The 25866-nt window shown below is 46.7% G+C and overlaps 1 protein-coding gene across 1 annotated transcript in view; it reads left to right on the plus strand.

Annotated features, from left to right (window-relative positions):
• Positions 1 to 25641, plus strand: part of LOC149468102 (uncharacterized) — a 79111-nt gene extending 53470 nt beyond the window's left edge. The window contains exon 5 of the mRNA XM_089670637.1: positions 24245 to 25641. Within this exon, the coding sequence (XP_089526763.1) occupies positions 24245 to 25238 (994 nt within the window). The 3' untranslated portion in view covers positions 25239 to 25641. The remainder of the gene's footprint in view (positions 1 to 24244) is intronic.
• Positions 25642 to 25866: the final 225 nt, after the last annotated feature.

A 25866-nucleotide genomic window follows, 5' to 3' on the forward strand; every position in this document is an offset into this window, starting at 1 on the left:
AAGCTTCAAGCCTCATCATTGTTTGTGTCTGCGATTTGGAAAACCGTCTGGGTCGAGACCAGCCTTGTGTGGCCCCGTCTGCAGGGGCAATTTGAGAATCTATTGCTGGATCTCCCCAGACCACCGTGGGATCACAAGCTTTATTCATACCACAAGTCTGTTTGTGGTTTTTGCAAGAGCCTTCCTGTAGTGAAGGTTCCAACGCTCTTGAGGATCATCGCTTCAATCAAGCCTGTTTGCGTCGAGTCTGCGTCGGGTCTTGTTGTTTCAGGTACCCCGTGGAGCTTTATTCTCAGGGACAACTACAGGAACTCTTTGAAGTTTGAGACTACACCCATCAAGCTGAAGAAGATCAAGAAGGGACACGAGGAGAATATGATAAAACAGGAGGGAATGTCATGGAAATTTTGTATTGTTGGTCGAACTTTAAATGTGTCATATATTCGTGTTATTCATATGTCTCTCGTGTGGCTTAATTAAAGCTCTGAAGGCTGCAATTGGGCCATGCGCATGTACAATGTATGTATTACAGTACTCAGCTTGGTAATGGATGAGATGGCAGATCTGCGCTTATAGACCGGCGTGTATACCACCACGGCATTCCATGCGAATGCTGCTGTCAGTAGACCGTGGGCCTGTATCCACATATCAGCAGCATAGTACCACGTGGGCTTCATAACGCAATGCGCAAGCGGTGTGAACTCCACGTGTAGGCTTGTGCATATCTTACAACCCATTACTAATCTGAACTGTATCTGGGATGGATGTGTTTTAATAAAGATCGTATCGGGCCCATCCAGGTACAGACTGATATTTTTAGGGAGATGCTTGTGCAGAGAATTTTGCATACCAATAGAAGCTAGTAGGACAGGAAATATGACCTCAGATGGCTCATAGGGGGGAAGGGGAGGAAGTCTGCTGACCTCAGAAGACTCATGGGGGAGGACCAGTGATAGATAATAGCAAAGGCTATGCTCCAATTGGAATGTACATCCTCTGTATAGGCAATCCCCATTGTATTGTTCGGTGGGAGGGATTGACTTTATTCATGTGGGGGGCATGTGTGTATTCTTAATAAAACAGAGAGCTGAGCCTAAAGCCGGCCCTTATGTGGATTGCAACCAGCCTTAGAGTGTCGTGTGATCATTCTAGGGTAACGGAGCTCCATCACCTACAAATCAACAGGACCAAAGTATTTGGATGGGCAGGAATCGTGTAGTTTGGCTGCAGTCGTGGTAAGCGAGATTCACACAGCTTTATGGGGGATTTCTGCGCATCCAACTGCGAGTACTCACGGTAAGGAGAAATTCGTTAAAGCGAATTTCCAAGACAAAGGTAAGGGTGGAAATGGGATTGAGAGGAGGGGTGTGTAGAAACAACGGGAGAGGATGTGAAAGTAGGGGTGTGGTCAAGGGGAGTGTGAGGAAGGTGCAGAAGAGGGATCCATGGGGAGGGAGCCAAACTGGTCTTCGGGTGGGGTTTCTTGAGGGGGCTGCTCCAGAGTGGGTAGTTCCAGAATCGGCACCTTCAAGGCTTGTTCCCCTGCTGCTTCCCCGGCACTTTCTACAGGGAAACTCTGTGGCAACCTTGGCATTTGCCCCAAACAACTACTGCACGGGGGTTGGGAGCTTCTGGCTGAAGGTGCATTTTGTTCAGCCCCTGCTTGACATAAGGCCCGGATATCATGACTAAGGTCCTGCAGTGCTGTAGTCTGATCCCTGACCGAGGTGACAAGTCCAAGCAGGGCTTCATGTTGGAGCACCAGTAACCTTTCTATATTACTGGATGCATTAGAAAGCCTCCTTTGCTCCCATAATCTCTCCATGTTGAACACCCGCCTTTCCCCAAGCTTGAGAAGGGGGCCGGGTCCAGGTGGACGGGGTGCCGATCCAGCCGCATCCAATGTTGGCTGCAAGGAGAAACAAACAAAAAATGAAAGAGTGTTTAACACACAGCACAAGGGTACAGTAGGACAGGGGGCTCGTCTGACACCAAACACTAGATCATGTTCTTGTCCCACCCCTAGGACCAGGTATTGGTGAATGCCTTTCCCTGACACATTACACTGGATGAACATTTGACTGAAATGAATGGTTTGGCATCTTTCCCCAGACTGATACCTTCCTGCTGATTTGTCACATGCACATCACTCCCTCCAGCTCCTGACTAAGCAATGATCCAAAAAAAGTAAGTTACACATCACGTTGCCAAATCCTGCCCAGCCAGGAACGGAGTTATACTCTAAATGGGTGACTCATTAGGGAGAACATCTTTAGCATCTCTTACCGGAGGTTCAGGCAACTCAGGTGGAGGTGACGGCATTTCATGCAAGTTTGGAGTGCCTGAACTTCCCTGCACCACAATAAACTCATTGAATGGAAATGTAAACAATCATGAGCTCTTTTGAGCTTTAATTTTAACAAGGATTTGCCTGGAGACCTGCGGCCTTAAAATGAGACTTACTGATTCCAAGTGAAGTGGAGGAATGTTGCCAGTTCTGCCACCCATAGTGGTGACCAAAGTGTGTTTGACCTTCCCTTTGTGTGGCTCAAACCTGAAGGTGAGCGGCACGATTGGGAGGTGATGGGTCCCTGTAGTGGATCATTTCCTGTATATTGAGCAGGCATGATATATGATGTCACTAAACACCAAACACATTGGATATTCTGGGACTGTCAGAGTTGAGCATGTTGACGTCGGTCAGATTACATGTATGTGTTTACATGCGTGGAATGTTTTTGTGTCTGGGTGAAGTTGTGAGGACGAGTCTGATTTGGAACGCTCAGGAGATGTCAGCTAGTTAGTGATTCCTTTCCTCAGGAATCCCAGAGATCCGTCCCCTCCTGTTATGGGCTATGGCTTGCTACAAACCTTTCCTATGTCGGAGATCTGCTCTACAAGGGGACGTCCTGTCTATTGTTTGCCAATGTCCGATCACCTGTAGGTGGGCATAACAGTGTTAGGAAGGATTTATAAAGATGCTTCGTGTCCTGTGATGTATTCCAAGAAATGGATTTTACAGATCATTGATGCCATTTGTTACTAAGAGACAGGAATTGTTCATTGCTGAAGGAGCCCCTAGAAACCTTTGGAGGACCCCTGGCTGAGAAAGGCTGGACTAGGCAGTCATATATTTCTGTCCCCCTTGGTGGGAGTGGAGGTGACCCCTCTATAAGGATCTACAGTCCATACACACCCAGCACAAGGCCGGGGTCACACTACCAGACGCTTCTCGGGGCTGCAGTTCCTCTGAGCTCCACAAGGTGGCGATCTCACTTCTACCCAGACAGGAAGTCTCTATGGAATACAGACAGGAAGTGATGTCAGGTACAGACAGGAAGTGATGTCAGGCACAGACAGAAGTAGAAAGGAGACGTTGGTAGAAGTGGCAGCAGAGGAGGTAATAAGATGTTATGTTCTATTTACACCCAGTAACCAACCCCCGTCCTCTTCCTCCATAGTTATGTCCGTCCTCTTCCTCCATAGCCACGTCCGTCCTCTTCCTCCATAGCCACGTCCGTCCTCTTCCTCCATAGCGACGTCCGTCCTCTTCCTCCATAGCCACGTCCGTCCTCTTCCTCCATAGTCACGTCCGTCCTCTTCCTCCATAGTCACGTCCGTCCTCTTCCTCCATAGTCACGTCCGTCCTCTTCCTCCATAGTCACGTCCGTCCTCTTCCTCCATAGTCATGCCTGTCCTCTTCCTCCATAGTCATGTCCATCCTCTTCCTCCATAGTCACTGTGACGTCTTTTATCTCCAGCAGATGATGATACACACATATATAGTGTGGGAACCCAGATGAACCCCTTCAGGGGCAGAACATTCCCCCACTTCCGGGGCCGGAACATTCTCCTCATTGTGGAGAGGTGTCACCTTCTCACCTCATCAGTCTATACTAATGGATTTTATGACTTTAGTTAGTGGCGGGGGATGGGGGGATATTTAGGGGGATTGGAATATCTATGTCTTTGTTTCATAAGATTCAAATAGGAAGAAAGAGAGAAAAATGTCATTTGTAGTAAATGTCCTGAACACAATGTATACCGTCCTCCACTCACTCTGATGGGAATACATTAGACCTTGTTTTCTCCCATCTTTGCACTCCCTACAACCTCACAAACACCCCCTTTCCTCTCTCTGATCACAATCTCATCACCTTCACAGTCTCCTCGTCTTCAAACACCTATCCCTCCAAGCAGCCAACAATTACCCGCAGAAACCTTCACAACTTGAACCCGGCTCCTTTCCACTCTGCAACTGACCAACTCTATGACAGAATCTCTCCCCTGTCCTGCCCTGACCTGGCCACTGCTGTCTACAACAGTTCACTATCATCCACACTGGACTCATTTGGTCCTCTAACCACACGAAGCATCAGGCCCCGACCATTACATCTGTGGCAGACTGACCACACCAGACATCTTAACCACCTCCCATCCACCCGTTGTATATAAATGGCCGGATGGTGGCAGTGCAAGGTCAGGTGGCCATTTATAAATGGACTCCCCGCCCCCTGCTTATGCGCACTTCCTGAGAGCATACAGCACCACGAATACTGATCAACGTATGGTACCTCTCTGTGAGGTCCCGATCATGTGATTACCGATTGGCCAATCAGTGATCACAAGATGTCACTTCTGACCAGGGGTGGACTGACCATTTGGAAACTCGGCACTACCCGAGGGTCTGGGGTCAGTAGGGGGCCCCATGAGATGCCCCTGGTACCTTTTTCATAAGCTTTTTTGAGTTTGGGAAGGACACGCATGATCCCCTATTGCCCGGGGGGCCCCATGAGTTGTCAGTCCACCCCTGCTTCTAACATTGCTTACTACGTGTGAAATCTGTGAATGATCACAAAGGTCACATGGTACAAGGCTATTCACAACAGACTTGTACCATGTGACAAGCTGTGACCAATCACAGCTCACACAGTAGTTCTCAATGGCTGCAAGAATGCAGCCAGAGAGAAGGAGAAATTATTGCTTTTACAGCCTTATGGGTGTAAAAGCAATCAGAGTAAAAAAAAAAAAATCTTCATCACCCCCCACAAGTACTACAGTGTCACCATGGTGACACTGTATTGCTAGGGTGACAGTATGTAAAAAAAAACAACATAAATAATAATATAAAAAAATTTAAAAATGTAAAAAAAAGTTTAAAAGTTATAATTTTTGGTTATAAACTAATTTGGGCTATTTTTTTTTTTTTACTAAAAAGATAACGGAATAAATTTTGGCCAAGATTTATGATGAAATATTATTTGCAAAATTTTACAAGTAAAAACTTTTTTCAAAATTTTTGGACTTTTTCATTTACATAGCAAAAAAATAAAAATCCCAGTAGTGAATAAATACCACCAAAATAAAGCTTTATCTGTCTCAAAAAAAGGGTAAAAAATTAATATGGGCACAGTGTTGCATGACCGCGCAATTGTCATTCAAAGTGTGATAGCGCTGAAAGCTGAAAATTGGCCTGGACTGGAAGGGGGTGAAAGTGTCCGGACTGGAAGTGGTTAAGAGACTTACAATTCCTCCCTCCATGCTGCCAAACAAGCCTACTTTGTCACTCTCATCAATAGTTTGTCATCCAGTCCTCATCTTTCTTCTCTACTTTTAACTCTCTACTTTCTCCACCTCCACCCAGTACCTCACTCACTGCTCATGAGATTGCAAATCATTTCAAAAACAAGATTGATACAATTCGTAGGGACATCACCACTGCACAGACATCCATCCCACTTAGCATACCTTATACTAAACCTCCCTCAACACTTTCCTCTTCTGACCTCACTACTACTGAAGAGGTCACTAAGGTTTTCTCAGAAGCCTGTCTCACCACCTGCCCCCTGGATCCTGTCCCCTCACAACTACTACGGTCACCCTCTTCCATCCTATGCTCCCTCACTCACATCTTCAATCTCTCCCTCTCTACTGGTGCCTTCCCCTCCCCTCTAAAGCATGCGCACATCACTCCCATACTTAACAAGCCCTCCCTGGACCCCACCAACCTGAACAACTTAAGGCCCATCTCCCTGCTGTTATTTACCTCTAAACTCCTAGAACGCTTAGTCTACAATCACCTGAGCTCCTCCCTCACCGATAACAACCTTCTTCACCCTTTACAGTCTGGCTTTCACTCTCTACACTCCACTGACACTGCCCTACTAAACCTCACTAATGATCTACTACAGTAACTGCTAAAACCAATGGCCACTGCTCAGTACTCATCCCAACCAATGGTCACTGCTCAGTACTCATCCCAACCAATGACCACTAATCCATACTCAATCCAACCAATGGCCACTACTCCATGCTAATCCAAACCAATGGCTACTACTCCATACTAATCCCAACCAATGGTCACTACTCCGTACTCATCCCAACCAATGGCCACTACTCCATGCTAATCCAAACCAATGGTCACTACTCCGTACTCATCCCAACCAATGGTCACTACTTTGTACTCTTACTGCTTGAGTTCTCTGTGGCTTTTGATGCCGTTGACCATCCCCTCCTCAAAAAACTCCACTCTCTTGGCCTCCGAGACTCTGCTCTCTACTGATTCTCCTCCTACCTATCACAGCGCTTCTTCAGCATTACCTATAACTCTGGCTCCTCCTCTCTACTCCCTCTCTCTGTAGGGTTCCTTCAAGGTTTTGTCCTTGGACCCCTTCTCTTCTCCATCTACACCTCCTCCTTTGGTCACTTAAAAAACTCCCATGGCTTTAAGTACCATCTCTATGCTGATGACACACAAATCTATCTTTCTACCCCTCACCTCACCCCTTCAGTCTCCTCCTCACCTCGCCCCTTCAGTCTTTTCTCGCATTACTAACCTACTGAGTGACATATCGGCATGGATGTCACTCCACTTCCTCAAACTCAATCTTTCCAAAACTGAGCTCTTAGTATTCCCCCCAGCCCGTGCCCCTCCCCTGACTTCTTCATCAAGACCAATAACACAACCATCAGTCCCTCCCCTCATGCCAGGGTACTAGGTGTTATCTTAGACTCCCATCTGTCCTTTCAGCCCCAAATCCAATCACTATCCAAATCTTGTAGACTTCACCTCCGCAACATCTCCAAGATACGCCCATTCCTAACCTCGAAAACCACTAAGCAACTTATTCACTCCCTTGTTATATCTCGCCTCGACTACTGTAACTCCCTCCTCATTGGCCGACTTCATCGCAGGCTATCCCCTCTTCAGTCTATCATGAATGCTGCTGCCAGACTCATCCACCTTACTAACCGTTCTGTATCTGCCACCCCTCTCTGCCAATCCCTCCACTGGCCTGTACTCAGTGTCCTCCACCCCTCTCTGCCAATCCCTCCACTGGCCTCCACTCAGTGTCCTCCATCCCTCTCTGCCAATCCTTCCACTGGCCTCCACTCAGTGTTCTCCACTCCTCTCTGCCAATCCCTCCACTGGTCTCCATTCAGTGTCCTCCACCCCTCTCTGCCAATCCCTCCACTGACCTCCATTCAGTGTCCTCCACCCCTCTCTACCAATCCCTCCACTGGCTTCCCATTGCTCAATGGATAAAATTCAAACCATTAACAATAACATATAAAGCCATTTATAACTCCGCCCCAAATTACATCACCAATCTTGTCTCTAAATATCACCCAAACCATCCTCTCCGCTCCTCCCATGACATCCTGCTCTTTAGCTCCCTTGTCTCCTCCTCCCATGCTCAGCTCCAGGACTTCTCCAGAGCTTCCCCCATCCTCTGGAACTCTTTACCCCATTTTATCAGACTATCGCCTACTCTGCTCACTTTTAGGCAATCTCTGAAAACCGATCTCTTCAGGGAAGCCTATCCTGCCCTCAGCTAATAATGGAATCTTCTACTCTTCCAACCAATCCATCCCCCACAGTTACTACCTTTTGTACCACTAGCCCCTCTCTCCTAGATTGTAAGCTCCCAGGATCAGGGCCCTCCTATCCCTCTTGTATTGATCTGTATTGTTGCTTTATTGTCTCCCGTTATATTGTAAAGCGCTGAGCAAACTGTTGGCACCATAAATCCTGTATAATCATAAAAATGCCCTGAAACCATATTTCTTCATAATGATCCCAGTCTCAGATATTCATCTAAAATGTGATTAGTAAAGTCTCCGGAGTACATGGAGATCTGAGAAATATGATGTGTCCTGGCAAAGCCCAAAGACAAAGGTCATCTTTCATGTTTGGAGAGGTGGGATGCACCTGGGAGCAAAGTACAGAAACCTCACAGAGCGCCCCCCACAGCTCCTCCTCCCAACGTCCCTCCATCTAGAGTCAGAGAATCCTATGACATCACATTGACCTCACAGCTCCTCCTCCCAATGTCTCTCCATCCAGAGTCAGAGAATTCTATGACATCACACTGACCTCACAGCTCCTCCTCCCAATGTCCCTCCATCCAGAGTCAGAGAATCCTATGACATCACACTGACCTCACAGCTCCTCCCCCCAATGTCCCTCCATCCAGAGTCAGAGAATTCTATGACATCACACTGACCTCACAAGCCTATACCCTGCGTAGTGTGGGGGTCCTGTGGGGGGGAATTATACCTCAGCCTGAAGTGGGGCTTTAATAAAATGGAGACCTGAATGGAGAGGTGAGGAGGATTCTGGGAATATCATTTGATGTGACTATTTGTGTTCAGATGTAGAGTTTTCCTCCTGTGAAGTCTGGAGATCATATGACATCACATTGCCTCCACCTCCCTCCCTGATAGAAGAGAGAAAGAAGAAGAAGATTCTAGAAGTCACCAGAGAGATCACTGAGCTGCTGACAGGAGAGGTGAGCGGTGCCGGGAATTCTGGGACATTCTCCAGTAACAGACAAGGGATGTGTCTGGATGGTGACTGTATCATTGTGTGTGTCAGGTTCCTATAAGGTGTCAGGGTGTCACTGTCTATTTCTCCATGGAGGAGTGGGAGTATTTAGAAGGACACAAGGATCTCTACAAGGACGTCATGATGGACAATCAGCCGCCCCTCACATCACCGGGTAAGAGGAGACTTTATTGTAAAGGAGAGAGCAGTACGGAGGATCCACCTAGATCCCCCATCATCTGATAAACACATAGAAACAATGGATTCAGTCAGTGTGTGTGTTTCCTACAGATGGATCCAGTCATGGGAACCCACCAGAGAGATGTCCCCGTCCTCTGTATTCCCGGGATTCCACACAGGAAGGTCACACCATCCCTCACCATCATCAGGTAGATGAGGAACAATCACTGATAGTATCATTAGGATCTGTACATTATCTGCATTGTTACCATTGATGTCATTTTTATTATATATTCAGAGTGGAAACCTGAGAGATCCTAAAGTTGAGGTTAAAGAAGAGATAAAAGAGGAGGAGGATGAGGATGGGGGGATGGAGGAGTCAGAGCTTCTAAAAGAACACAAAGATCTGTACCAGAACACCATGGTGGAGTCATCCAGCTACAGGAACCCACCAGAGAGATGTCCCCATCCTCTGTATTCCTGGGATTCCACACAGGAAGGTCACACCATCCCTCACCATCATCAGGTAGATGATGACAATTACTGGTAGTTGTGATTTATACACAGCATGTTTGTTACAATGAATGTTTTATTATATCTTTCAGAGTGGAATCCTCGGGGATGATAATATTGATGTTAAAGAAGAGTATAAAGAGGAGGATGAGGAGTATGGAGTGATGGAGGAGTTTTCAGAAGGACACAAGGATATGATGGAGCCACCTAATACCAGGAACCCACCAGAGAGATGTCCCCGTCCTCTGTATTCCCGGGATTCCACACAGGAAGGTCACACCATCCCTCACCATCATCAGGTAGATGATGACAATTATTGGTAGTTGTGATTTATACACAGCATGTTTGTTACAATGAATGTTTTATTATATCTTTCAGAGTGGAATCCTCGGGGATGATAATATTGATGTTAAAGAAGAGTATAAAGAGGAGGATGAGGAGTATGGAGTGATGGAGGAGTTTTCAGAAGGACACAAGGATATGATGGAGCCACCTAATACCAGGAACCCCCCAGAGAGATGTCCCCGTCCTCTGTATTCCCGGGATTCCACACAGGAAGGTCACACCATCCCTCACTATTACAAGGTTGGTGGGATGGAGCATCTAGAACATGGACTTGTAGGGGGGATGTGTGGATATTTTATGTGACCTTATATTTTACAGATGATATTTTCTCTCATTTCCTTGATTTAGAGTGGAGATCCAATCGATATAGAATTTGAGGTGAAAGCAGAAGAAGAAGAGGCGTATGTGAGGGATGATCAGCAGTCTATGGAGGAGGATGGAATAACGGGGACATTTATAGAGGAGGACACTCCTACAGAGATCAGCACAGGTGGGTCATGAACACTAAATCCATTCCTCCACCCATACTGCTCACTGATTGGTCCAGAGTAGGGCGGGGACTGGGTGATATCAGCCTGTAATCCCCTGGTCACTCTCCTGAGCTGTGTTCCCCGTCCTGTATTCCTGGATTTCTCTCGGATAATCTTCCTTCTCTGTGCTGCAGACACAATTTATGTATCTAGACTGGATTTATGGAGGTTCTGGGGTTCAGCTGGCAGCAAAATGTGGGTTTTTACTATAAGCATTGCATAATGTAGGCACCCAGGACATGTGACTGGGGTCTCCTGCCTTGTGCCTGACTCCTCCAGGGGACCTTCTCTGTTATCTGCTGGCTGTGCCGGGTGGAGGGATATGTCTGTAGTGTCTCAGACCCAAGTCACTGAGTGCAGTCTCAGGAGATGGGAGGCAGCGGTGTGGGACCTACATAGTTACATAGTTAGTCTGGCTGAAAAAAGACATCCATCTAGTTGTACCATTAAAAATAAAAGTTATAATCCGACACCCACAGCTGATCCACCAGAAGGCAAAAACCCAGCAAAGAACGATCCAATCTGCTCCTGCAGGGGAAAAAATTCCTTCCTGACCCCCCGAGAGGCAATCGGATATTCCCTGGACCAATGTTCCCTATAAATGTTATATTCTGTGTATCCAAGAAAGAATCCAGGATTTTGCTACAGCAACCCCCCTTATGTATTATACATGGAGATCATATCCCCCCTTATGTATTATACATGGAGATCACATCCCCCCTTATGTATTATACATGGAGATCACATCCCCCCTTATGTATTATACATGGTGATCATATCCCCCCTTATGTATTATACATGGAGATCACATCCCCCCTTATGTATTATACATGGTGATCATATCCCCCCTTATGTATTATACATGGAGATCATATCCCCCCTTATGTATTATACATGGAGATCATATCCCCCCCTTATGTATTATACATGGAGATCATATCCCCCCTTATGTATTATACATGGAGATCATATCCCCCCTTATGTATTATACATGGAGATCATATCCCCCTTATGTATTATACATGGAGATCATATCCCCCCTTATGTATTATACATGGAGATCATATCCCCCCCTTATGTATTATACATGGAGATCATATCCCCCCCTTATGTATTATACATGGAGATCATATCCCCCTTATGTATTATACATGGAGATCATATCCCCCCCTTATGTATTATACATGGTGATCATATCCCCCCTTATGTATTATACATGGAGATCATATCCCCCCCTTATGTATTATACATGGAGATCATATCCCCCTTATGTATTATACATGGAGATCATATCCCCCCCTTATGTATTATACATGGAGATCATATCCCTCCTTATGTATTATACATGGAGATCATATCCCCCCTTATGTATTATACATGGAGATCATATCCCCCCCTTATGTATTATACATGGAGATCATATCCCCCCCTTAATCTCCTCTTCTCAGTAGAGAATACATTCAGTTCCTCTAATCTTTCCTCATAGCTGATCTCCTCCATGCCTCGTATCAGTTTGGTTCCCCTTCTCTGTACTTCCTCCAGTTCCCCAATGTTCTTTTTGTGAATTGGAGCCCAAAACTGAACTGCATATTCCAGATGAGGTCTTACTAATGATTTGTACCCGGGGGGGGGGGGGGGATGATATCTCTCTCTCTGGAGTCTATACCTCTCCTAATACAAGAGAGGATTTTGTTCGCTTTAGAACCCGCAGCTTGGCATTGCATGTCAATATTAACTTGTGATCTACTAGAACCCCCAGATCCTTCTCCACCATTGACCCCCCCAGATCCTTCTCCACCATTGACCCCCCCAGATCCTTCACCATTGACCCCCCCCAGATATTTCTCCTCCATTGGCCCCCCAGATCTTTCTCCACCATTGGCCCCCCAGATCTTTCTCCACCATTGGCCCCCCAGATCTTTCTTCACCATTCGCCCCCCAGATCTTTCTCCACCATTCACCTCCCAGATCCTTCTTCACCATTGACCTCCCCAGATCCCTCTCCACCATTGACCCCCAGATATTTCTCCATTTCCCTCCAGAACCTTCTCCACCATTGACCCCCCCCAGATCCTTCTCCACCATTGACCCCCCAGTTGTACCCCCCTAGTATGTATGATGCATATTCTTAGCCCCCCCAAGTGCAGAACCTTACATGTATCACCATTAGCCCTCATTGGACCCATAGCCCCCCAATTACACAGAGCATTGAGGTCGGCTTGTAAGTTGGAGACATCCTGTAAGGACGTTATTCCCCGGCACAGCTTGGTGTCATCTGCAAAGACTGGAATGGGGTTTATAATCTCACACCCCATATTGTTTATATATATATTAATAAGTAAGGGTCCCAACACTGAACCTTGGGGTACCCCACTAATAACACTGAACCCTGGGGTACCCCACTAATAACACTGAACCTTGGGGTACCCCACTAATAACACTGAACCTTTGAGTACCCCACTAATAACACTGAACCTTTGAGTACCCCACTAATAACACTGAACCCCGTAATATCCCACTAACCCCTTCCATACCGGGCACTTTTACCCCCTTCCTGCCCAGGCCAATTTTCAGGTTTCAGCGCTGTCAAGGATCCATTAAAACGATCACCCTGTCACGTGTCCACCACACGCCACGCCCACAGCGACTAGCTAACCGTGACGCACGCGTGCGGCTGCGACAGGGTGGTAAGGAGGGGATAATAAAGGGAATTTACACTTAAATACCTCAAACCGTATATAAGATCAGCCGTGATACCTTTTCACAGCCCGCACTACCTCTGGCCACCACCAGATGGAGACTCCACTCCAATCCAGCTGGTCGGCCACACACTGGCAGATACGATCTTACATACAACCTGGTGCCCTGATTAGAGTTGAGGACCAGCTTAGTAATCACACACCCTTCTAAAGGTCCCTTCAGCTATCCTAGCTTGAACCCCGGTGTTGATAACCCTTCCACTGTCCACACACCCCCACACCAGACGCACCACAAAGGTAGCCTGCCACCACCCAACAGTTTATCCGCAGAACGGTCTGTTGAGACACCCCACCCACACAGATCTCCGTCTGGCAGATCTGTTACCTTTGCAATCTGCGTGCAATCTGCCCACTCACAGTGCAGTTGCATACAGATTGGCAATGAGCTTAACCGAGCGTTTTAAAGGCACTAAAATACAATACAATCTAACCCAATCTAATCTCTCCAATCTAATCTCTCCGATCTAGTCTCACCGATCTAGTCTCTCCGAAGATATGAGCACAGTGCTTAAATACACAGAAGTTCACTAATTAATTTTAAGATTTAATTTCCCAAAGTGGGCAGTGCATAAAATATGTACAAAATATAACAAGTTACAGAAAATACAACAGATATAAGAAGACACACAAATGACTAATTACTATAAAATAAAAGGGAATAAAAAGACAGAATAACACTTTACTCTGCGGCTGGAGCAAGCCAGAAACTTAGCAATCCATTGGTCAATCGAACCAGCTCCGTACGGATCACCCTGTCCAAATGTCCGTGCGTTCAATTTATGGCGATTTGGACATGGGCGGGACATTAGTCTTCGGCCAATTGACTCTGGGGGAAGTGGTCCTGACCTGCCCACAAGAGGCACTGTGTATGGACCTGCCCAAGTTCAATTGGGCCGAGACTGGCCTGAACACCAAGTCGGGGATTGGATTTCTGACACCAGCGCGTCAGCCCGATCGCAACAGTACCAAACACCATCCGACTGTCGCGCCCCCGCGTCATCTAATCATTCCATGCATTTCCCTGGCTTCCTCCCCAAGCCACAAATATGATTCTTATATGTAAATGTAGTGCACAGAATGGCCTGCACAAAGGAAGCATTTCCATCTCTCCAACTAATATTTTGGCTTTTATAAGAGATTAAACATACTCCTTTGATGTGAATATTACTTATAGAGCTTTCCACAAAAGGCAGACAGTCTGCTGTCACTGGTTTCCCCAGAAGGTGATAACCTGATTGACACACAAAAGGTGTCACCTCCAGGAGGCGGGGCTTTAGACTAATTAATGCTAAATGATGATTGGGTCTGTAAGGCCTATTGAGGAATTGTGTATACATACACCTCTGATCCCAGATCATTTGTTTGTATCTTCTATTCATTTCCCTACTGCCCAGGGGGCTCAATGTACATCCTTAATGACCAGACTGTTCCTGCACACACCTTTGTAATGAAAGGACCTGACATAATCTAATCTACTCACCTGTTATGGCTGATACCATATTTCCACTCAAATCTTACATGTCTGTTACAATAAATTTTACATGTCCGTTACAAGCGCTCTCACACTTTGAATGACAATTGCGCAGTCATACAACACTGTACCCAAACTAAAATGTGGCAGATATCTGTACCATTCTGACATTTGTGGGATATCTGTACCGTCCTGACATTTGGGGGTTATCTGTACCATCCTGACATTTGGGGGATATCTGTACCGTCCTGACATTTGGGGGATATCTGTACCGTCCTGACATTTGGGGGATATCTGTACCATTCTGACATTTGTGGGATATCTGTACCGTCCTGACATTTGGGGGTTATCTGTACCATCCTGACATTTGGAGGATATCTGTACCGTCCTGACATTTGGGGGATATCTGTACCGTCCTGACATTTGGGGGGATATCTGTACCGTCCTGACATTTGGGGGTTATCTGTACCATCCTGACATTTGGGGGTTATCTGTACCATCCTGACATTTGGAGGATATCTGTACCATCCTGACATTTGGGGGATATCTGTACTGTTCTGACATTTGGGGGATATCTGTACCGTCCTGACATTTGGGGGATATCTGTACTGTCCTGACATTTGGGGGATATCTGTACCATTCTGACATTTGGGAGATATCTGTACCGTCCTGACATTTGGGGGATATCTGTACTGTTCTGACATTTGGGGGATATCTGTACTGTTCTGACATTTGGGGGATATCTGTACCGTCCTGACATTTGGGGGGATATCTGCACTGTCCTGACATTTGGGGGATATCTATACTGTCCTGACATTTGGGGGATATCTGTACCATCCTGACATTTGGGGGATATCTGTACCATCCTGACATTTGGGGGATATCTATACTGTCCTGACATTTGGGGGATATCTGTACCATCCTGACATTTGGGGGATATCTATACTGTCCTGACATTTGGGGATATCTGTACCGTCCTGACATTTGGGGGATATCTGTACTGTCCTGACATTTAGGGGATATCTGTACCGTCCTGAAATTTGGGGGATATCTGTACCATCCTGAAATTTGGGGAAAATCTGTACCATCCTGAAATTTGGGGAAAATCTGTACCATCCTGAAATTTGGGGGATATCTGTACCGTCCTTACATTTGGGGGGTATCTGTACCTTCCTGACATTTGGGGGATATCTATACTGTCCTGACATTCAGGGGATATCTGTACCATCCTGACATTTGGGGGATATCTGTACCGTCCTGACATTTGGGGGATATCTGTATTGTTCTGACATTTGGGGGATATCTGTACCATCCTGAAATTTGGGGGATATCTGTACCGTCCTGAAATTTGGGGGATATCTGTACTATCCTGAAATTTGGGGAAAATCTGTACCATCCTGAAATTTGGGGGATATCTGCACCGTCCTGACATTTGGGGGATATCTGTACCATCCTGACATTTGGGGGATATCTGTACCGTTCTGACATTTGTGGGATATCTGTACCGTCCTGACATTTGGGGGTTATCTGTACCATCCTGACATTTGGGGGGATATCTGTACCATCCTGAAATTTGGGGGATATCTGTACCGTCCTGACATTTGGGGGATATCTTTACCATCCTGACATTTGGGGAATATCTTTACCATCCTGACATTTGGGGAATATCTGTACTGTCCTGACATTTGGGGGATATCTGTACCATTCTGACATTTGGGGGATATCTGTACCGTTCTGACATTTGGGGGATATCTGTACCGTTCTGACATTTGGGGGATATCTGTACCGTCCTGACATTTGGGGGATACCTGTACTGTCCTGACATTTGGGGGATAGCTGTACTGTTCTGACATTTGGGGGATATCTGTACCATTCTGACATTTGGGGGATACCTGTACTGTGCTGACATTTGGGGGATATCTGTACCGTCCTGACATTTGGGGGATATCTGTACTGTGCTGACATTTGGGGGATATCTGTACTGTGCTGACATTTGGGGGATATCTGTACCGTCCTGACATTTGGGGGATATCTGTACTGTCCTGACATTTGGGGGATATCTGTACTGTCCTGACATTTGGGGGATATCTGTACCGTCCTGACATTTGGGGGATATCTGTACTGTCCTGACATTCTTTGACCTCAAGAACTTAGATTGGCTGTCAGTACTTCAGGATTGATCAATTTTCAGATCTATACCATAGTTTGTGAACTCTATAACTTTCCTACAAACTAAATAATACATCCTAATTTGGGTTGTTGTCACCAAAGACATGTAGCAGAATACATCTCGGCCTAAATTTATGAAGAACAATTATTTATTTGCAAACTTTTATAACAGAAACAAAGAAAAACTTTTTTTTTTCAAAATTTTTGATCTTCTTTTGGGAAGAAAATTAAGCCATCCATTGTATACAATTGTCATGTGACCTGCAGTGATTGGTCACAGCAGGTCACATGGTACTGACAAAGGAGCCAGTACACAGATCTGTCATTGGCCGTGTCCGAGGTATATGGCCGGTGACAGGTTGCACCACTGCGTGGCTCTGTGGGCATGCAAACTGCGCATGCCTAGAAGGATGCCATTTGGCTTCCAACCAGAGGCACGAGGAGCTCGCCCGGCCACCATCTGGCCATAGGCTGGGAGGGAACCAGCTAATCACACTGAACCTTGGGGTACACCACTAATAATACTGAACCCCGTAATACCCCACTAATAACACTGAACCTTGGGGTCCCCCACTAATCACACTGAACCTTGGGGTACACCACTAATCACACTGAACCTTGGGGTACACCACTAATAAGACTGAACCTTGGGATACCCCTCTATTAACACTGAACCTTGGGGTATCCCACTAATAACACTGAACCTTGGGGTATCCCACTAATAACACTGAACCTTGGGGTCCCCCACTAATCACACTGAACCTTGGGGTCCCCCACTAATCACACTGAACCTTGGGGTACACCACTAATAAGACTGAACCTTGGGATACCCCTCTATTAACACTGAACCTTGGGGTATCCCACTAATAACACTGAACCTTGGGGTATCCCACTAATAACACTGAACCTTGGGGTACCCCACTAATAACACTGAACCTTGGGGTACCCCACTAATTACACTGAACCTTGGGGTACACCACTAATAACACTGAACCTTGGGGTACACCACTGAGAATGCTGAACCTTGGGGCACCCCACAAACAATGAACCTTGGGGTACACCACTGATGACACTGAACCTTGGGGTACCCCATTAATAACACTGAACCTTGGTGAACCCAACAAAAACACTGAACCTTGAGGTACCCCACTGATAACACTGAACCTTGGGGTACCCCACTAATAACACTGAACCTTGGGGTACTCCACTAATACTGAACCTTGGGGTAACCCACTGATAACACTGAATCCTGGGGTACCCCACTAATAACACTGAACCTTGGGGTACCCCACTAATAACACTAAACCTTGGGTACACCACTAATAACACTGAACCTTTGGGTACCCCACTAATAACACTGAACCTTGGGGTACCCCACTAATACTGAACCTTTGGGTACACAACACTGAACCCTGGGGTACCCCACTAATAACACTGAACCTTGGGGTACCCCACTAATACTGAACCTTTGGGTACACAACACTGAACCTTGGGGTACCCCACTAATAACACTGAACCTTGGGGTACCCCACTGACATTTGTGGGATATCTGTACCGTCCTGACATTTGGGGGTTATCTGTACCATCCTGACATTTGGAGGATATCTGTACCATCCTGACATTTGGGGGATATCTGTACTGTTCTGACATTTGGGGGATATCTGTACCGTCCTGACATTTGGGGGATATCTGTACCATTCTGACATTTGGGAGATATCTGTACCGTCCTGACATTTGGGGGATATCTGTACTGTTCTGACATTTGGGGGATATCTGTACTGTTCTGACATTTGGGGGATATCTGTACCGTCCTGACATTTGGGGGATACCTGTACTGTCCTGACATTTGGGGGATATCTATACTGTCCTGACATTTGGGGGATATCTGTACCATCCTGACATTTGGGGGATATCTGTACCATCCTGACATTTGGGGGATATCTATACTGTCCTGACATTTGGGGGATATATGTACCATCCTCACATTTGGGGGATATCTATACTGTCCTGACATTTGGGGATATCTGTACCGCCCTGACATTTGGGGGATATCTATACTGTTCTGACATTTGGGGGATATCTGTACCATTCTGACATTTGGGGGATACCTGTACTGTGCTGACATTTGGGGGATATCTGTACCGTCCTGACATTTGGGGGATATCTGTACTGTGCTGACATTTGGGGGATATCTGTACCGTCCTGACATTTGGGGGATATCTGTACTGTCCTGACATTTGGGGGATATCTGTACTGTCCTGACATTTGGGGGATATCTGTACTGTTCTGACATTTGGGGGATATCTGTACTGTCCTGACATTTGGGGGATATCTGTACTGTCCTGACATTTGGGGGATATCTGTACCGTCCTGACATTTGGGGGATATCTGTACTGTTCTGACATTCTTTGACCTCAAGAACTTAGATTGGCTGTCAGTACTTCAGGATTGATCAATTTTCAGATCTATACCATAGTTTGTGAACTCTATAACTTTCCTACAAACTAAATAATACATCCTAATTTGGGTTATTTTCACCAAAGACATGTAGCAGAATACATCTCGGCCTAAATTTATGAAGAACAATTATTTATTTGCAAACTTTTATAACAGAAACAAAGAAAAACTTTTTTTTTTCAAAATTTTTGATCTTCTTTTGGGAAGAAAATGAAGCCATCCATTGTATACAATTGTCATGTGACCTGCAGTGATTGGTCACAGCAGGTCACATGGTACTGACAAAGGAGCCAGTACACAGATCTGTCATTGGCCGTGTCCGAGGTATATGGCCGGTGACAGGTTGCACCACTGCGTGGCTCTGTGGGCATGCAAACTGCGCATGCCTAGAAGGATGCCATTTGGCTTCCAACCAGAGGCACGAGGAGCTCGCCCGGCCACCATCTGGCCATAGGCTGGGAGGGAACCAGCTAATCACACTGAACCTTGGGGTACACCACTAATAATACTGAACCCCGTAATACCCCACTAATAACACTGAACCTTGGGGTCCCCCACTAATCACACTGAACCTTGGGGTACACCACTAATCACACTGAACCTTGGGGTACACCACTAATAAGACTGAACCTTGGGATACCCCTCTATTAACACTGAACCTTGGGGTATCCCACTAATAACACTGAACCTTGGGGTATCCCACTAATAACACTGAACCCTGGGGTACCCCACTAATAACACTGAACCTTGGGGTCCCCCACTAATCACACTGAACCTTGGGGTACACCACTAATAAGACTGAACCTTGGGATACCCCTCTATTAACACTGAACCTTGGGGTATCCCACTAATAACACTGAACCTTGGGGTATCCCACTAATAACACTGAACCTTGGGGTCCCCCACTAATCACACTGAACCTTGGGGTACACCACTAATAAGACTGAACCTTGGGATACCCCTCTATTAACACTGAACCTTGGGGTATCCCACTAATAACACTGAACCTTGGGGTATCCCACTAATAACACTGAACCTTGGGGTACCCCACTAATTACACTGAACCTTGGGGTACACCACTAATAACACTGAACCTTGGGGTACACCACTGAGAATGCTGAACCTTGGGGCACCCCACAAACAATGAACCTTGGGGTACACCACTGATGACACTGAACCTTGGGGTACCCCATTAATAACACTGAACCTTGGTGAACCCAACAAAAACACTGAACCTTGAGGTACCCCACTGATAACACTGAACCTTGGGGTACCCCACTAATAACACTGAACCTTGGGGTACTCCACTAATACTGAACCTTGGGGTAACCCACTGATAACACTGAACCCTGGGGTACCCCACTAATAACACTGAACCTTGGGGTACCCCACTAATAACACTAAACCTTGGGTACACCACTAATAACACTGAACCTTTGGGTACCCCACTAATAACACTGAACCTTGGGGTACCCCACTAATACTGAACCTTTGGGTACACAACACTGAACCCTGGGGTACCCCACTAATAACACTGAACCTTGGGGTACCCCACTAATACTGAACCTTTGGGTACACAACACTGAACCTTGGGGTACCCCACTAATAACACTGAACCTTGGGGTACCCCACTGACACCCCCAGACCATTCAGAGTATGAATCATTAACCACTACTCTCTGAATACGATCTTTCAGCCAGTTTTCTATCCATTTACATTTGCATTGTTCCAGCCCATAGACTTTACCTTACACATTAGTTGTGTGTGGGGAACTGTGTCCAAGTATACCACGTCCACCATCACCCCTCTGTCCAAGTATACCACGTCCACCATCACCCCTCTGTCCAAGTATACCACGTCCACTGCCACCCCTCTGTCCAAGTATACCACGTCCACCATCACCCCTCTGTCCAAGTATATCACGTCCACCATCACCCCTCTGTCCAAGTATACCACGTCCACTGCCACCCCTCTGTCCAAGTATACCACGTCCACCGCCACCCCTCTGTCCAAGTATACCACGTCCACCGCCACCCCTCTGTCCAAGTATACCACGGCCAGCGCCACCCCTCTGTCCAAGTATACCACGTCCACCGCCACCCCTCTGTCCAAGTATACCACTTCCACCGCCACCCCTCTGTCCAAGTATACCATGTCCACAGCCACCCCTCTGTCCAAGTATACCACGTCCACCATCACCCCTCTGTCCAAGTATACCACGTCCACCATCACCCCTCTGTCCAAGTATACCACGTCCACTGCCACCCCTCTGTCCAAGTATACCACGTCCACCATCACCCCTCTGTCCATGTATACCACGTCCACCATCACCCCTCTGTCCAAGTATACCACGTCCACCGCCACCCCTCTGTCCAAGTATACCACGTCCACCATCACCCCTCTGTCCAAGTATATCACGTCCACCATCACCCCTCTGTCCAAGTATACCACGTCCACTGCCACCCCTCTGTCCAAGTATACCACATCCACCGCCACCCCTCTGTCCAAGTATACCACGGCCAGCGCCACCCCTCTGTCCAAGTATACCACGTCCACCGCCACCCCTCTGTCCAAGTATACCACTTCCACCGCCACCCCTCTGTCCAAGTATACCATGTCCACAGCCACCCCTCTGTCCAAGTATACCACGTCCACCGCCACCCCTCTGTCCAAGTATACCACGTCCATTGACACCCCTCTGTCCAAGTATACCACGTCCACCGACACTCCTATGTCCAAGTTTACCACCTCCACAGCCACCCCTCTTTCCAAGTATAGCATGTCCACCCCTCTGTCCAAGTATACCACGTCCACCCCTCTGTCCAAGTATACCACGTCCACCCCTCTGTCCAAGTATACTACATCCACCGCCACCCCTCTTTCCAGGTATACCACGTCCACCACCACCCCTCTGTCCAAGTATACGATGTCCACCGACACCCCTCTGTCCAAGTTTACCACCTCCACAGCCACCCCTCTGTCCAAGTATGCCACATCCACCGCCACCCCTCTGTCCAAGTATACTACGTCCACCGCCACCTCACTTTCCAAGTTTACCACCTCCACAGCCACCCCTCTGTCCAAGTATACCACGTCCACCGCCACCCCTCTGTCCAAGTATACCACGTCCACTGCCACCCCTCTGTCCAAGTATACCACGTCCACCGCCACCCCTCTGTCCAAGTATACCACGTCCACCGCCACCCCTCTGTCCAAGTATACCACGTCCACCCCTCTGTCCAAGTATACCACGTCCACCCCTCTGTCCAAGTATACCACATCCACCGCCAACCCTCTGTCCAAGTATACCACATCCACCGCCAACCCTCTGTCCGAGTATTCCACGTCCACCGCCAACCCTCTGTCCAAGTATTCCACGTCCACCCCTCTGTCCAATGATTTGCTCACCTCCAATCTAACCTGTTTCTTGATGGTTTAATCCCAGATCACCTCTACATGTTGTCTACAGTAAACATTTAAACTTCCACTGATTACAGAATACTAATACTGTGAGTCCTGACCCTTATACTATATAACTTGTACATTCCATACTCCTGACCCCTGCACTATACACTCTATGTTGTACATTACATACTCCTGACCCCTGCACTATATACTCTATGTTGTACATTACATACTCCTGACCCCTGCACTATATACTCTGTGTTGTACATTCCATACTCCTGACCCCTGCACTATATACTCTATGTTGTACATTACATACTCCTGACCCCTGCACTATATACTCTATGTTGTACATTACATACTCCTGACCCCTGCACTATATACTCTATGTTGTACATTACATACTCCTGACCCCTGCACTATATACTCTATGTTGTACATTACATACTCCTGACCCCTGAACTATATACTCTATGTTGTACATTACATACTCCTGACCCCTGCACTATATACTCTATGTTGTACATTACACACTCCTGACCCCTGCACTATATACTCTATGTTGTACATTACATACTCCTGACCCCTGCACTATATACTCTATGTTGTACATTACATACTCCTGACCCCTGCACTATATACTCTATGTTGTACATTACATACTCCTGACCCCTGCACTATATACTCTGTGTTGTACATTTCATACTCCTGACTTCTGCTCTCCCCCTCCCCCCCACTGCTATATATACACATAATATGGATTCTCTTTTGTTCCCCCCATTTCCTCCCAGCTGGACATTTTATATCGGATGATGTGATTGGAGCACAGACTTTTACATGGTGATAATAATGTGATAACATCCTCCAAATTTGGACCCTTAAACAGAAAGTAATAATGAGGGAGGAGTCAATACCCCAATGATGGTGGTCTTCAGGATCAGTCCAGTCTTCATCTTGGTTGTTCTCCTCCCATCCTCACTCTCTGACCTCTGGTGGGGCTCAGCCCCGCTGTTCTTCATGACTAAATCATGGACTAAATAAGGAAGTGCAGTACTTCTTGTGTTGGGAAGATGGCGATGAGTGATAGAGGGGGTGGGGACCCTCGTCCTATAATCCCCTCATCACTGTCCCTGTTCTGGTTGTTTCCTCACTCTCTGACTAAGGTCCATGAATAAAGAAATGACCTGGTAGGAGATCAGAGGAGCCATTTCCTAGTTCCCTTGAGGGTGGAATTGTAAGCTCCTCAGAGACCAAGCTGCCTGATGTGGGCGGAGACCTGGTTTGGGGGAACCAATCAGCTCCTGTCTAGTAATCCTCTTTGTCTTTGTATTTTAGTCCATGGCCGGGAGATGAGGAAAACCTCCGAGGATTGTCTCACTTTGTCTCCAGACTGGAAAGTAGAAGATGAGGACATCACACAGTATAGTCCAGGAGAAAACCCGGCTCCCTCCAATGTCCACCCGGCACCACCCAGTGTAGATGGACCATCGGATTCCTTGTATCCTGAGGAACCTCAGACTGTGCGGGACCGGGCCGGCCTTCCAACAGGGAAGAGCTTCTCCTGTACTGAGTGTGGGAAGAGGTTCAGTTCTACATACCATCTTAATAGGCATAAAAGATCTCACACTGGGGAGAAGCCATATTCCTGTCCTGAGTGCGGGAAATGTTTTTCAGTTAACTCCAATCTTTACATACATCAGAGATCTCACACGGGGGAAAAGCCATATTCCTGTCCTGAGTGCGGGAAATATTTTTCACAGAAGTCCAATCTTTACACACATCAGAGATCTCACACGGGGGAGAAGCCATATTCCTGTCCTGAGTGCGGGAAATGTTTTTTGATGAAGTCCAAACTTCATAGTCATAAGAGATGTCATACGGGAGAGAAGCCGTATTCTTGCCCTGACTGCGGGAAACGTTATTTAGATGAGTCCAGTATTTACAGACATCAGAGATCTCACACGGGAGAGAAGCCGTATTCCTGCCCTGAGTGTGGGAAATGTTTTTCAGTGAAGTCCCATCTTTACATACATCAGAGATCTCACACAGGGGAGAAGCCGTATTCCTGTTCTGAGTGTGGGAAATGTTTTTCAGACAAGTCCAGTCTTAACACACATCAGAGATCTCACACAGGAGAGAAGCCGTATTCCTGCCCTGAGTGTGGGAAATGTTTTTCAGCGAAGTTCCATCTTTACATACATCAGAGATCTCACACAGGGGAGAAGCCGTATTCCTGCCCTGAGTGTGGGAAATGTTTTTCAGTGAAGTCCCATCTTAACACACATCAGAGATCTCACACAGGGGAGAAGCCGTATTCCTGCCCTGAGTGTGGGAAATGTTTTTCAGAGAAGTCCAGTCTTAACACACATCAGAGATCTCACACAGGAGAGAAGTCGTATTCCTGCCCTGAGTGTGGGAAATGTTTTTCAGTGAAGTCCCATCTTTACATACATCAGAGATCTCACACAGGGGAGAAGCCGTATTCCTGTCCTGACTGCGGGAAATGTTTTTCACAAAAGTCCCATCTTTCCAGACATCAGAGACTGCACATGAAGGAGAAGCCACTTTCCTGTCCTGAGTGAGGGAAATGTTCCTCAGTGAAGTCCTGTCTTCCTGTACATCAGGGGTCCCACACAACCCTGGAGGTGTATTAGTGCCTTGAGTGCGGGAAATGTCTTCTAGATGAATGTTGCTGGACATCCCAGCTCTCATGTGGGGAAGAAGCACACCCTGATATACACCTCAGATATACTAAATAGCTGATCTTCATCATGGAAGAAACAGTCAATGAGGAGATCAGAGGTCCCCAAAGACATGGATGAAGTGTGGGACCGGGTCGGCCATTGATGGCAGGAGAAGAATAAAAATGAAGTCCTGACCTAGAGCACTGGGCTGACTCTCATTGGGGTGCAGCCTATATATTAGAGATGGTTTGCACCTACATGGATGGGGGTCTGCTGTGCTGGGGGAGGGGTTTATGGGAAGACTGGAGGAGTATATAAACTAGGATGGAGGGGGGAGAATGCAATTATAACGGGGTAGACAGATCAGACTGGGGTCAGTACTTATTGGGGGGTAAAAAGAAAAGCTAAAAATCCTCCTTTGCTGATACGGAAATCCCCTAACCAATAGCGGCCAACACCCAATGATAATATCAATCAGATCAAGAAAACAATTGAAAATGAATGGTGCAGCGCTAACTACAAAAGT

This window comes from Staurois parvus, unplaced genomic scaffold (assembly GCF_062004578.1).
Source record: "Staurois parvus isolate SC_StPar_1 unplaced genomic scaffold, SC_StPar_1.0 ptg000092l, whole genome shotgun sequence".
Classification (NCBI taxonomy): domain Eukaryota; kingdom Metazoa; phylum Chordata; class Amphibia; order Anura; family Ranidae; genus Staurois; species Staurois parvus.